This window comes from Aquila chrysaetos, chromosome 8, assembly GCF_900496995.4.
Source record: "Aquila chrysaetos chrysaetos chromosome 8, bAquChr1.4, whole genome shotgun sequence".
Lineage (NCBI taxonomy): Eukaryota > Metazoa > Chordata > Aves > Accipitriformes > Accipitridae > Aquila > Aquila chrysaetos.
In genome coordinates this window covers 34,244,636-34,259,385 of record NC_044011.1, presented here as the reverse complement: position 1 = coordinate 34,259,385, position 14,750 = coordinate 34,244,636, and the positions used below count along the sequence as shown (strand labels likewise).

General features: G+C 39.5%; 1 protein-coding gene across 6 annotated transcripts in view; it reads left to right on the top strand.

Annotated features, from left to right (window-relative positions):
* The window catches only part of PAPOLG (poly(A) polymerase gamma), a 32,933-nt gene that overhangs the window by 6,987 nt on the left and 11,196 nt on the right, over window positions 1–14,750 (top strand). The window contains exons 7-22 of one of the 6 annotated variants that reach the window (XM_041125469.1): window positions 441–552; window positions 1,225–1,314; window positions 1,947–2,085; window positions 2,242–2,314; window positions 2,400–2,520; window positions 2,839–2,923; window positions 3,332–3,385; window positions 5,786–5,905; window positions 6,245–6,354; window positions 8,704–8,825; window positions 8,925–9,094; window positions 9,997–10,103; window positions 10,180–10,427; window positions 11,310–11,381; window positions 11,957–12,010; window positions 12,852–12,965. In XM_041125469.1, coding sequence (XP_040981403.1) covers window positions 441–552; window positions 1,225–1,314; window positions 1,947–2,085; window positions 2,242–2,314; window positions 2,400–2,520; window positions 2,839–2,923; window positions 3,332–3,385; window positions 5,786–5,905; window positions 6,245–6,354; window positions 8,704–8,825; window positions 8,925–9,094; window positions 9,997–10,103; window positions 10,180–10,427; window positions 11,310–11,381; window positions 11,957–12,010; window positions 12,852–12,950 — 1,776 coding nt within the window. In that variant the 3' untranslated portion in view covers window positions 12,951–12,965. Of the gene's footprint in view, window positions 1–440; window positions 553–1,224; window positions 1,315–1,946; window positions 2,086–2,241; window positions 2,315–2,399; window positions 2,521–2,838; window positions 2,924–3,331; window positions 3,386–5,785; window positions 5,906–6,244; window positions 6,355–8,703; window positions 8,826–8,924; window positions 9,095–9,996; window positions 10,104–10,179; window positions 10,428–11,309; window positions 11,382–11,956; window positions 12,011–12,851; window positions 14,032–14,750 lie in introns of those variants that run through there. The other 5 variants (XM_041125467.1, XM_030023230.2, XM_030023231.2 and 2 more) reach the window with 5 other exon arrangements.

The following is a 14,750-nucleotide window of genomic DNA, read 5'->3' as shown; positions in this document are numbered from 1 at the left end:
TCTTCTTGCCCCAGGCTGTACTAAAAACCAGATACTTGAGGATCAAAAGGGCTTACTGCCTAAAGAAAATGCTCTCTCCTTTGCTGAAGTATAGTTGAGGTGACTGAACTTAAGTCTTAATTCTGTGAATAATTTTAAGTGCCCTTTTAATTGAAACTCTAAGTCTAGAGTAATCTTTTCCAACTTAAAATGCCCTCTTCCTTTCCCTAGCTTAAAAAGAAAGGGGTGATGCAGTGAAGGTTTTGTAAATAAAATTGGGAACTTCTAGAAATTGCATTGAGTCTTCTGGCAAATAAATCTCTTGGGAGATGTATCTGTAGTCACCTAATTCTAAATACAAATGTTAACCACTCTTTTTAGACTTGACTAACTGTCGCCCACCAGTGTGCTGTTTGCAAACTGCGCGGCATTCTAACGGTTGGCACTTTTTTCCTCTTGAGATTGATCTCGTGTTTGCAAGACTGTCTGTGCCAACTGTTGCTGATAATCTTGATCTCAGAGACAACTCGTGTCTCAGAAGCCTGGATATAAGATGTATACGGAGCTTAAATGGTAAGCATATTTGCACATCTTTAACAAGAAAATGTTGCTAAAATTGGTAGGGAATGCACGTTACACACCCCAAGTTTCTGTACAGGATGCAGAAACAGATCCCCTGTATACTTGAGATCTGAGGAGGTGGCGAGTGGGCTTAAATTTAGCTGTTTCAAGTTGTGTGTTTAGGTAGACCTGTGTTTCATGTTTCTTTGATTGGGGGGTGTGTGTTGTTCCAGTTTGCCACAGAAACGGCTTCAGCTGAATAGGTAGAGCACTTGATAGAGAAGAATGTGTGGTAGTTCATTTAAAAAAAAAAAAAAAAAAAAAAAAAAAAAAAAAGGATATTTAAAATACCTGAAGCCGAAGTTGCTCACTGTTTTAACAGTGACTGGTTGAATTGTTCCTGGCTGTTGAAAGAAACCTAGCTTTCGGAATCCTGTAGAAGGGCCTTATTGAAAATTGTTGGCTGTAGTCTAAAGTATGAAAAAGCTGTTGAGGGCACCAGTTACCTGAGGTGATACTGAATGTTATGTGTAACCTCTAATTTTTAAGGTAATGCAAAGCAAGTAATGCAAACTTGTTTTCATAGACTTGCAGGATAAACTGTAAGCTATTGATCCAGTATAGCACAGAACTGAGTTGTACCTGTTACTAGGGAGTTCTGTACTTCAACTGTTTTTCTTACAGGCTGCAGAGTTACTGATGAAATACTGCACCTCGTGCCAAATAAAGAGAACTTCCGTCTCACGCTCCGTGCAATTAAACTGTGGGCAAAACGTGAGTAATGTGACTGTTTGGGATCTTGAAACTTTTCAGAGGCACCTCATGCTGAAAAAACAATAGCACTAGAAGTCCTTCAGCTTTGGATAGCTGTTTCAATAACAGGTTTTAGTTCAAAACCTGTTTTTCAGTTTAGATTCAAGGGCTGTCCGTGGGGTAGAGTCTGGGGGGTTTTTTAACGGGGGTAGAGTGGGGAGATGAGGGGAGTGCCTACAAGACAAGGTGCTGCATTGCTTACCAGGAACCTGACTAGAAAGGATAAAAATGCCCAGTGAAGTGTAAGAGCTTGATAGATAAGGAATAAGAAAATACCGTTTGCGCATGTGACTAGAGCAAGTGCTAGAAGAATGGCAGAACCTTCTTCTTAAGGGAAGTTGGAGTGAAGCAGTAGCTGTAGCAGTGCAGGCAAATTTCAGAGTAGCAGTATTTTGGGAAGTGGTGTGGTAACGATTCTTTTTCTCATCGCTGTAAGGACCAACAGTTTTGGCCTCGTTGCACTGCAAAAATAACTGACTTGGAGGCTGAAGTGTACTAGGTATTCTATAGATTGTGAAGGTGGTGCTGTAAATTTGAAGGACTATACTTGGGTATGGAAAGACTACAGGCTAACGACAATGCATGCATTGTAGGACGTGGCATTTACTCCAACGCGCTGGGATTTCTTGGTGGGGTTTCCTGTGCTGTGCTAGTAGCGAGAACGTGTCAACTCTATCCAAACGCTTTGGCTTCTACTCTGGTGAACAAGTTCTTCTTGGTTTTTTCAGAATGGTAAGAGCTATTTATGACTCTGTTGATTTGCGTAAAGCAGTAACACTTTCCGAGGTGGTTCTTTATGTAAGATTTAGACCAACAACGTTCAGTCCTACCCTGAATTACATGGCAGAGTTTTAAATGGACAGTCAGTTCCTGGCTTTTCTTGTATAGGGAGTGGCCAAAACCTGTATTGCTGAAGCAACAGGAAGAGAGCAATCTTAATTTACCAGTATGGGACCCTAGGGTATGTAGACGTGGAATTTGGAAGCCTTTAAACTTTCTTCTAAGCTAAGCTGCTGGTGCTGAGCACAATTGTTCTAACATCATAGGTGAACCCATCAGACCGATACCACGTAATGCCTATCATCACCCCAGCCTATCCGCAGCAGAACTCTACATACAACGTATCAACATCAACGCGAGCGGTAATGGCAGAGGAGTTCAAACACGGTAAAGTTCTTTCCATGCTTATTAACTGCTTAAAAGGTATAATTCTTGCTATATGAAACCACATTACCTGACTTGTTTCTATTCCGTGCGGTGTTGTGCCCTTTTAGGCAGAAGAGTTCTCTGGGAAGTATACCTGTTGCAGGCAACAAGGGACCAGTTTTACAATGAACTGTTGTAGTAGGCGTGTATTGTGTCAAGGGAATTTCCTGCTTTTTGATCTGTCAATTACTATTCAAAACCTTTATCTTATAAAGTTTCTATCACGCTCTGCTAGTCTTAAAAACAAAATGGTAGTAAGGTTTTCAACCTTAATTGTAGGTCTTGCAGTTACAAATGAGATTCTCCAAGGAAAATCAGACTGGTCAAAGCTCTTTGAACCACTGAACTTCTTTCAGAAATACAAGTATGTATGAAATCTGTTACCTGAACTTGAAATGATTTCCGTACTGGTTAGCATAGTGAGTTTTAGCTTGCAGTCTAAGTACAAGAGGGCATTGATATGTTTGTTTTTCAGAAACTGGAGGTAGTCATAGGAATTTTGGTAAGGATAAGTATAGGGAAAGTAGAAAAACTGTTTGTGTTTTGCCACTGACACTGTTTTTATTAAAAAAAATCAGCTCTGATACTTAGAATGCAGCAGAATGCAATTCTGAAGGTTGTAATCAGTTTTTCTTCAGTTAATACTGTGCTGCCTGCAGGGTATAGTGTGTCTTGTCTGGAAGTCATTTTCTATACACTTAAGGCAGTTTTTGGTTTTCTTTGAAGGAATATCAAGTCCTGAGCTAGGATGTTAATTTTTCTTCTCTTCTAGACATTATATTGTGCTGACTGCTAGTGCCTCTACTAAAGAGCATCACTTAGAGTGGTAAGTCTTGCTTTGGGTGTGGGTTCAATACATCATTGACGCTCAATTCAGTGTTGTGCTTCATTTGGTTAATACAGTTCACAAAAATGAAGTATTCGACTGTGCAGCTAGGCATGGAGTACAGTATGGAGTTAAGTAGACAGTTCCTCAGCAAAACTAAAAGCTTTCTTGTGACGGGAAGTTAACATAAGTTATCTTGCTGTTTAAGAAGTTAACCTAAAGACCTAAGTCATGATGAGAAGGAACAAAGAGGGTTAGTGTGCGTATGCTCTGTGTCATCTGGAGAAGCAGATGCCAGGAGTCTAAGGAGACTACTTACCCAAGGCTTCTTCAGTTAGGAAGATGTTCCTTGTTGCAGAGACTGAAATATATGGGGATTACTTGATGTCATCAGATGTGTAGTGGACACTGGAGAGCTTGATCTTTTACTGACTTAGAGAGCAGTGGTCTCCAAACTTTTGTGCACTCCGTGGGCAAAAAAAAAAAAAAAAATATAATTTTTGAACACATAGTTGCAGTCTATATCTACTTCTTTACAAGTTACGTACACATTACTGAAGTTCTAATCTTTTCTTCCCAAACACAGCGGATTGTCTTGTGCACCCCCTGGGGTACATCCCCCCCGACACTTTGAAGGTGACTGCTGTAGAGCCTTAGAAGACTTGGTTTCATAGCTTTTTTACTGGATGTAGTATTTAATTTCGGACTAGATTGCACTCAATGCTAAGTTGCTCTGGTTACGTAGTCAGCCTGTTCCAGAGCCTACTGTTCTCCAGTGAAGTGAAACAAGGCTGTTTAATTGGGGTGAAACCTGACCATCTGCACAGAGTACCTGAATGCTGATAAATAGTGTTTACCAAGTTTTAATCTAGTAGTGTGCTCAGGCATCTTGTGTTTAGTGCTGGAAATGATCATCTCGGCACGCTTGGTAGTGGATAGGTAAATTGCAGGAGTGCTGGTCTACTTTGTGACATGTAATGTGAGAACCACTTCAGTTGTGGTTAGAGAAAATGACTGCTTCTGACATGATATTTGTCACTGTCTCCAGGGAGACATGCCAATAGTAACTTGTTGAGCCTGTGTGAATGGGCTGACTAACTGTGAGTCTTGAAATAAGGGGAAACGGTGAGGAGTTAAGGTACTGTAATGTGTGTGGTGTTCTTATTCTGAAGAAATGAGTGCTTTGCCTGCCTTGCTCAAGTAAGCAAGCAGAATAGATGTGTACCAGACCCCTGTTCTGAGGGCACCTTGGTTATACTCCAAAGTTTGGCTTGCGCTTTGCTTTAAGGCAAATGTCTTTCAGAGGTAGCGCAAGAATTAAATCATCTTCTTTCCTGTTTAAAAATAGCTCTAGTAGGTAATACCTCTTACCTGAACTTTTTAATTTGTTCACTTAAAAATCGTGTCAGCTACAGCTTGATGTCAGTCGCAGTTAGGTATACAACAAGGAGTTATGGGCAGAGGGCTTAGAGCCAAATAGTTTTTAATGTGAAATGTTTTAAGTGAAGAAAGCTGATTGTATCTCACAATAAAGATGAGGAAAGTTCTGGCTGCAGTAAAAGCTGATGTTTTTGCCGTGACAGAAACGGCAGCAAACGGGGCTTAGTTTTGCATCTGGGAAAATGAAAAGCAGAAGACCAACTTGCTTCCCTTTGCTGTAAGAACAAGTTTAGTTCACCAACTCTTGAACGGATTTGGGAATAGATGGCACATCTGTGTTGTTCATCAGCCTAAGATACTTGTGAAGAACGTACAGAGTTCTGACTGCGTTCAAGGGTAGCAGTGTTTTAGGTAGAAGGGTAAAATGCCAGTACTTCATTTAAAAGAATAGCCTTTGTGGTCATGATACATTTCTTGGGTAAGTTTCTGATGAGACTGTGTTGACTAGATCATTTGTTTATTAAAGGAACTATATTTTTCAGTTTGCCTGGAAAAGGGTAGACTCTTTTCACAGATCAATCTGCAGGAAGAATTGCATCTTTACTCAGGTGTGATGGAAGAGTTGTGCTTGAGCCTTTTCTAAACTGTTCTTCTCCTCGATCTTTGGGGTAAAAAGGAGTTTTGCTGCACTTCAGAATGCAGCCAGAGGTGCTGGGAATCTGCTTCTTGTTGATATTTTCATCATAGGTTATATGTTGAAGTGTTGTGTCTGACCTGTTAAGAGTACAAGTTAAACGTACTTACTGCCTCTGTCTTTGGAAACTTTAAAGCTCCAATGTCACTGGAAACATCTCCAACTGCAATGTGTGTGATACAAATATCTAGTATCTGCTCCGCTGAATGAATCTTACTACTTACTGACTGGTTAGCATTTTTGCATTAGCATTGTATTATAAAAAGGCATATAACTACTGTGCTGGATACAGTCAAAAATGAGTAAATGTCTGTTGTTCTTATCAGGATTGGCCTTGTGGAATCTAAAATTCGTGTGCTGGTTGGAAACTTGGAGAGGAATGAATTCATATCTATTGCACATGTAAAGCCACAGTCTTTCCCTGGCAGCCGAGAACTTTGTAAACAGTGAGTTTCATTACTTTTCTGAAATAGAGTTTGGCCGATGTATTGTACCTTGTTCGTATTCCTTCACCTCAGCTTACCTGTGAGAGGTGTTCAGTTACGTACCTACTGTTTTGTAGGTACGAGGTCTGACAGGCAAGGTTCTGAGCGTGTAGGATCTTTTTAAAGACGGGAGAACTTGAGGGAGGAGTTCTCGGAGAACTGGAGTATGGTCTGACTCCAATCTTTAGCTGCTGCGTACAACTAAACTGTTTTGCTTAATCCCTTCTTGAGAGTAGATACTAGCGTCCAAATAACTGGCATCTGTGCATAAATGATAGATTTGTGAATCTGTCTTTTTAGGAGTGGATATGTGTCAATGTGGTTTCTTGGAATCGTGTTTAGGAAAGTGGAGAATGCAGAAAGCGCTAACGTTGATTTAACGTACGTTATACAGTCATTCAACGATACAGGTAAGCCTCTATTTTGCTCTGGTCTCGTAGGGTTTCATTTTTTGATTCTAGTGCAAGGTGCTTCGCAAAGTGAATTGTGCTTCCTTCTGGTATTAGCTATTAGGTATTTCTGGAGAGCGTGACACGTAGAAGATTAGCCTTAAAAACATACTATTTTGACACTTTGGCAATGTAAGTCCACCTTGAAACACAAGTGTGTACTACAGTCCTATATACCATAGCCCATATGTGAAATAACAGTTCTGCAGATCATAGTAAACGATCAGAAAGGAACTGCGATTCCTGAAGTGGACAGTCAGATGTGAAGCCAGGAGAGAGACGTCCGTTTAGTGGGTGTAGCTACACTTGTCAAAAGCAGTTGTCAGTTGCTGAGCTTTGAAAGTGGGAATTAACTGTATCAGGCTCTAAAATAAGTTGTTAATGCCTGTTGACAGTATTGTTTCCAAAATAACAGTTTGTGTATGATACCATCCCAGAACTTTGAAAGGCAGGGAGTGGTCACATTGTAGTGACATGCAGTCTTGCATGTCAAGCTCCATGTTCATCTTACTTTATTCCTTTTGATAGATGCAGAAATAAAGTAATATCGCAAGCGTTGTTAGATAATGCTAGATATGTTAGATAATGCTAGATAAAGGGGTTTGGGGGTGAGCAGTCGTTTGAAAGTATAGGTCTTTTCCACAGTCCGTTTACTTCTTCCCAAGCTGACTGCTCTTGTGCCTTTCAGAAGTGCATGTGTGCTGTGAGGCTCATGCCTTGCTATCATAATGACAAACTGAGGAAATTGGGTTACTCTTCTGAAGTGACAAGTGTGTTTGGACAAAAAGTTCTAAACAGTGGACTCCTTTAAACTCTTCATCAGTCAAACATTTCTCCATGGTAGCAGCGTGAGCTGTGTGTTGTGTTGCTCAGACAACATGAGTAAGTGCAGTAAAAGCGGACCTTCTTTTTAGCTCATGCTTTGGGATATGGGAAAAAGCAGAGAAAAAAGGCATCAAAACTCTTGTCTGAGTTTCAAGCCAGGTGGGGTGACTTCCTCAGACTTGCACTGTTACCCGAACTGCTGCTTGTCTTGTACGTTACATCCAGTGGCACTGTGTTTTGAATGTTGTGGCAAATGTAAATCATGTCAACAAGGTTTGTGTACTGCTGAGAGGCTAGAACTAATGTTAAATCCTGTATTTCTGTGCGCAAACTTGATTGGCATAGCTGTGTGCTCTCAGTTTAGTGAAGCACAGCCTACAGTATGTTTCAGATATAGGGTTTGAATCCAGAGCGATTGACCAGAAAAGGTATTTCTTGAGAGGCGTGGATATCCTTTGGCAAATGTGGGAGTGACCAGTAGTTATGTGCAAGAAAGCTTTTCTCACGTGCCTTGACTTTGAGAGAATGTTTTTTACAGGGCAAGGTTGATGGGCTCAAGAGTGTAAAGGCTCACAGTTCGGAAGGCTTTTGATAAATGAACTTTATCCCACTTTTCCATAAAAACATTATTGAATTTACTTTGAAGCAACTGTTCCTACTGGTGTGAATGTTCATATTTGTGCTTTTATTTCACTTCTAGGCCTCCTGTAGAAAGACTTGTTGTAAGCCTTTTTGTTTTGGTTGCATGTCCTTACTTTGATTCCCACTCTGTATGCTAGTAAGCTGACTTTCCAGCTATGCTCACGACAGGCTTGTTAAACTTCTCTAAATGTGCCTTAATTCTGTAAAAACTGCTGTGCTACTATAGCGTTTTTTTAGTTGCACGAAAGGTTGTTTGCAGGCAGTTGAGAAGAACTGGTTTAAATTGTAGTGGTTCTGATAAGTCAGATGTCCCTCAAATCCAGTCTGTCTTGGACAGGTAGAGTTTTAACACCTAAATTACTGAAAAGTTATATGGTGTTACAGAACTGTTAGGAAAAAAACGCACAATCGCCACTGTAAATATCAAATAAAAAAAATTAGTCTGAATCTTGAGTAAGGTGTCTGTTCTCTCATCAGCTGAGCACAATTGGGTTGATTCAGAAAGTCATCTAGATCTATTTTCAACCAGAAGACTGAGGGTTAAAGGAGTATGTCTCTTTCAGGTTAAAATCAGCTCAGAGGTGAGGTGCATGACTAGCAAACCACAGCTGTAACTGAGCACATAAATGCATTTATTTGAACTTAAAATAGCTGTTACGTACCTGGTCTGTACTGGATGTGAAAAGGGCATCTTGGGTCACATTCATCTTGAGACAACTTCTTGTTCTTTGTTTGGGCTGGGCAGACTTCAAGGCTTGCTGTTTCTAAAGAAACCATATGTAACTTTGACAAATACCCAATGCAAACATTCCCACTAAGCTACAACACTAAATTTCCTGTTAGTTTACAGCCAGGCTAACTACCTCAATGTGCTAAAGGAAGGTATGAAGATTGAGGCAGCTCATGTGAAGAGAAAGCACCTCCACCATTTTTTGCCTGCAGAAACCTTACAGAAAAGAAAGAAGGTATATAATAAAAATGGGGCTCTTCTGGCAATATTTTTTTTTTTTTTGCTTTAATACTTACTTGAAGACTTCATTATTTTGTTGTTGTTGTTGTTTCAGCAAAGCATGCCAGGTAGTAGTCAAAATGCTAGTGGGCTTCAGGGCAAAAGGACTTCTTCAGGTGGAAGCTGTTTGGACAGTTCCAGAGACATGGACTCCAGAACACCAGATAATTCCTCTTCGTTACCTAAGATTTCTAAAGTGGACACTGCTACAGCCGAGAGAGAAAGGTTAGCACCATAACCTTAAAGCTGTGAAGAAGCTGCTTTTTAACTGACTCACAATGTGAATGAGGTCTAGGATTTCTTGTTTGAATCTGTGTTGTGGAGGGCTCTAATGGCTTCAGGAACAAAGCTGGCATCTCCTTTGGGCACATGGGGGGAGACAGGTTAGAGAAATCCTTGAAAAAATTCATTTGATGTACATGAACAGATAGGAAGAAATAAGAACTTGATACCGGTGAAATTATTTGGTCTTAAATATAGATCCCCTTAGGTTAGTGTGTAACTTGAATCAGGAGTATTTTATATGTAGGTAACTTCTAACAAAAAGTATGGTTAATGCCAAAGAGTATTATGTTCTAATGAAGTGCTGATCTTGGTCACAGAAACACTAGAGCTGCTGCTGACTTAGTGCAGCAGTATGAGAACTTCAGCAGTAAAAGTGTCTGTCACTTCCTGGGAAGTCTGTTTGTTCATAAGCTACTTCAGCACAGGCGGAATATGTAATGTTGAGACTAATAGCCCAATACTACCAAATGCGTAATGCTTGCTGTGTTCAGACTGTTTGGTACTGTAGCAGTAGCATTAAAAAAATAAAACTGGATGCATGTATGGGTAGAGCAAATACATTCATTGTATCCAGCACCCTGTACGGAGTGCTGAGTATACTAAGCTGGAAGGCAGTACAAGTACATAGAGCCTGACTAAAGGAAAGGCTTAAGTTTAAATTTGCGGTCTGAAGTTCAGCAAAATGAAGATCTCCTGCTAGATTGCCTGTGAGTTTGTTGTTTGGTAGAGCTGTGACAATGATCTAAGAAGATAGACATTTGTCTTGCATGGGCTTTCTGGAAAGGAAATGTATAGTATTTTACAAACTAGCGTTTTATAACCCTAGCATCTGACTCTTGCAGAAATGCTATGTACCAGAAATCCAACGGTGCTAACAAGAGAGAGAAGCTACCTCGTGTAGCTGTGCCATCAGTGTCTAAGGGACTCTCCATTCCTGTTACTGATTCAAGTATGTATTGCAGTAGTGGGTGGAATGCAGTCTTTAATTTCATGGCTGAACGCTAGAAGCGCGGTGTCTCTTACAGAAATGGAGGCTACAGTTGCAATAAGAACATCGGGACCTCCAGTTGGCAGCACCATTCCAGGACAGAACACAGTTTCTCAACCCGGAGCACGTTTTGTCCCAGGACAGCATGAATTAAGTGGGACTCGAATTACAGATCCTAAGAACACGGCACCTAAACGACCTTATTCACTGACCACTAAAGGACCTCATTCACCTACATCAGAAGAACGCCCCAAAAAAAACAGTAGACAGAGAAAAGGTAAGGAAGTGGGGCTAGGCCAGGGAGGGTTTGAAGTAGAATTAATTATTGGTGTACAATGAATGACATAACTGAGAAGAAATGCATATATACATCCCCAATGGATTCAGGAATCTGAATTTAAGCATAATGATAGTTTTACTAGGATGTAGATGTGAGAAATTCTTGAATATACTGTATAGCTATTAAACTTTTGTTTTCCCCACGATCTGGCACTAGTGACTGTTTCTGGTCTGGTGGCGGGGTCTCTAAATACTACTGTACTTGTATATTACTGCACTGACCAATTGCTGAATGAACTGGCTTATTTGGAAGCAGTTCTTAATTCAGAAAAAAATTATCTCAAAATGAAGAGGATATAAACCTTACACATGTAAAAGTGTGAGCTAACCTTGTTCTGGCAGATGATTTTTGAATGTCTATTGATAGTTTTGCTGCTTTAGAAATCAGCAGCCTACTTAATAGGTTGTCCACTGCTGAAATGACAGTGTGGAGTTGCTTGTTAAATCTTGGTTTTGTGGAAGCTTTAGATTAATGCTTGATTTGTTTTATTGCTATATAAAAATCTCCTTAAATAGCTGTTCCTGTGGCTTGACCTCTGATTTGAGGCAGAGGCAAAGAACAACTGAAAAAACTCAATTTTGACACTTGTAAAGAATCACCTTGCAGAACTGTTATCTACGATTGAATATTTCAAGTACAGATTTCAAGGTTTGGGTAGTAAGACTTTTTGCGAGGCTTGAGATTCCTGTGTGGTAATGGTAGTCTTGTCTAAATGTTGTTTTAAGAATGGCCACTAATAGATTTAATGTGTTGACTGGAAGCTGTACTCAAATATGAAGGTAACTTTAGCATAGCAATTATTTTGAGTCTGTTTTCTGTTCTTCTAGTTAACTGGCCAGGATTCAGCATTCAAAGATGGTGGCAATCCAGAAGATGTCAGCAGCAGATCTACAGGCAATGTAATTTTGAAGGGGTTTTACTCAGTGGACTAACTGAAAAGTTGAATGGACTGTTCTAGTGCCTAGACTACCTCATATAAATACATGTTTGTTGATGTAAACAAAAATATGCTCTTTAGTTTAACTTATTTCAATCTTCATTTCCCAAATGTTACACCTGTATGACCTATCTTTTAAATGTTACTACTGGATGATTTGGTAGTATCTAGTTTCTTTCCATCCTTGAACTAATTTTTTTTTTTAACCACTCAATTCACTGATGTAAACTGAAACTACTATAAAGACTAAAGCATTTGGCCTCTCAAAGGGAGGATAAAAAGCTTTAGTGTAGCTTGCTACTGAAGCATAAACTCTTGAGGGCACACCCTTAAAACAAGATGTGGTCTTGTTGGCAGAGTGAAGGTTGAAATACCTGAAACACTGTTATATGTGCTTATAGGGCTTAAAAAAAAAAAAAGAGTTGGAGGTTGTCAATGCACGTATGTATTTTTAAAGTATCTAGCTGCTAGGCCTTGCTGTCTCTCCAGTCATGAATTTGACAATACTGCCTAATAAATCCCTTCTGGCTTTTTTAGGGTGTCTTTGGAGGAAAACCCATGCTGATTCCAGTTATCAACTCAAGATCACAGGTATTACTTATTGTGCCTTTGTATTCATAGGTAAAGCAAAACTAGAATTTTCATTTTATGTGCCAAGACTTATGTACTGTTAATCCCTGTGAACTGGGTGATTCTAAGTAGTTGGTAAGCTTTTGCCTATCATGCTTCCACCAAATTGAATAGCTGAACAATGACCTTCCAGGTTTATTCACAAAAGTGAGGCCAAAGTTTCCAAGTTATTGAACTGGAAAAACCATGTTTCCATGCACTCACACTGACACAGTTTGTTTCCTTATCTGCTTTTTTTCATTATGCAAAAAGATCTGTACTCCTTGCAGATCTTCCATAAGGTGATCTGAGCTCTTACTATCTTAAATACTTGTATACAGATTTCTGTGACAAGACTTGGAAGCTCTGAAGTGTATAGGTGGCTTTAACTCTTCTGTGTCATGTAAAATGTTGTGAAATTGAGGGTTATAAGACTGGAAGTAATCTGGACAGTAGAGATACTCTGTTTTCCTGATGCATGGATCTGAGAAGAATGGTAGCTTCCTCTATTATGCTGTCAAGCAATTTGCAACTTATTTGCCACCCTCAGGAATATGATTATCTCAACTGATGCCAGGAAAGAAGTGTGCAGAGGGGAAAATACTCTTCCTCTGTAAACTGGTGGTAACTAAACAAGAGGTGTGGTGAAAAAAGTCCTTCTCTGCAAATATTTGGTTTTGGGCTATGCTGTTTTGGTACTTAAAGAATGTTGTTATATTCAGCTAGGAAAGGGTTTATCTGCTGCTACTTCTGAATTGATGAATTTAAATCTTCCTTCCTTTTCTTTTTTTTTTTTTTTGTGGCATCTTTTTGTGTGTTGTAGAGGCTTTCCAGTAAAGAACTACCAGATTCTTCATCTCCTGTTCCAACAAATAGTATTCGTATTATTAAAAGATCCATCAAACTTACCCTTAATGGGTAACCAGTATCTCTTCAGGTAAAGATGATAATCACTTGTTTAGTGGTCCATATTATCAAGATGTATTGTTACTAACAAAGTATGGAAGGTTATTCTTGCATACTGCAATTGGCCAGTTAAAATCATGGTCTTATTTTATGATATTGTTTGATGCTTGCTTCCTTTTGAACTATTCTTTGCATATTCTTGTAACAGTTATCTTTATTAGTCTTTTTAAAAGTCTTGACTGTCACTAGCTGAAACAGCTTTGGAAAAGGCCACAAAAAAACAACCTGCCCTGTGACTTGGATTCAGAATGTATGTAAACAGGTTAACTAGTTGCCGCAACCACGTTGTGGTTTCAAGTGTGTATGAACGTGCTTGTATTCATTTGTGCTTTCCTGGTGCATGTGCATATATTGTTCTTCCCTTAAACTATTTTCCCGTTTGGCACAGACACTCCTGTGCATCTATCACAATGGTGCTCAGCTACCTCAGCTAGCAGCTTTCCCCTGCCTAACACGGCCACGCACTACACAAGTATTGGCTCCCATGGAGGCCCATAAATAATTTAAGTATTGAAGAAAATGCAGCAGAGGATGCTACCAAGGTATGGAGATGATAGACGTGTCCCATGCCGTTGGATCTGATTTTTGTCTTGAGACCGCTCCAGCATGAGACTTGAGGGTTTTTTTTTGTTGTCGCTGGGTAGGAAAGCTAAACTCAGAACACACAGCGGAAGATGTACTTGAACATTGCAATAGCCAAGGCTGTTGTGACACTGCTACCCACCTGCAAGGTAGAGTCTGGAAAGCAATTGGCATGCAGAAAGTGGTTTCAGATAAAACCTGAAAGCTGTTCTAAATGGTTACATGAAAACTTGTAGTAGTCTGAAGGTCTGGTTCTGTAAACTGATAACACTGCTTACCCAGTTAAGTGCATTAGGGTTTTTTGAGGGGTGGGGAGAAATTCTGGTCATATGAAACAAACGTTATGCTATATCTCTATTGTAATTTCTTTATAACTTGGTGTTTTTGTAAATGAAGTTGTATGTGTTTCCAGAGTATTTTTGTATGTACTGTAAAATACTGTCTTCTAAAGAGAAGTTTAAAATCTTCAGTCTTATTTTTTTTTTTAATCCACATGGGATTTGCTTAAAAAAAACCAACAAACCCAAACAACTAAACCAAATGTAAGGCAGGGGGGCAGTGCCACAGAAAATGTGTTCTACAAAATGATAATGTCATGGTAGAGTAAATTTGAGGAGACTAGGAACACTGCTTTCCTGCTTCTAGTATTTCTAGATTGTGAATTAACACCTTCTGAATAGTGCAGTTTGCAAACTGTGTTGACAGTTGAAGTCCCAGTTTGCTATGCAGACAACAGATACCCCTGAATTCTTTTAAAAATAGTTTCTTGGCTTAAACAGCAATTCTGAGCTCTGATCATCTTAAGCATCCACCTAAAACCCTAGTGACAACACTGAAGAGGCATGTAGCTATCTTGTAAGGTCTTTCTCTAGCATTCCCCCTACTGCTAGTATTACAAATTTGTGGAGAAAGCGTGACTATGACAATATACTTACTTTTTTCCTTATTACCCCTGGTTTCCAGCTTGCTTCAAGTGCAATTTATCTCTTAGAAAATTTGCCTTAGTAGGTTTGAGAGGTCTTATTCTTCCTTCTCCACTCCAAAAAAACCAAAACTTAGGCTGCAAGGCTTAGGTTTATTCACAGGTTAAAATTAAGGAACAGAACCCATGTTACTTAAGTGGCTTTTAGCAGAGCTACACCTTGAGTTTATAAAATGGTTACCTTGGTTTTGT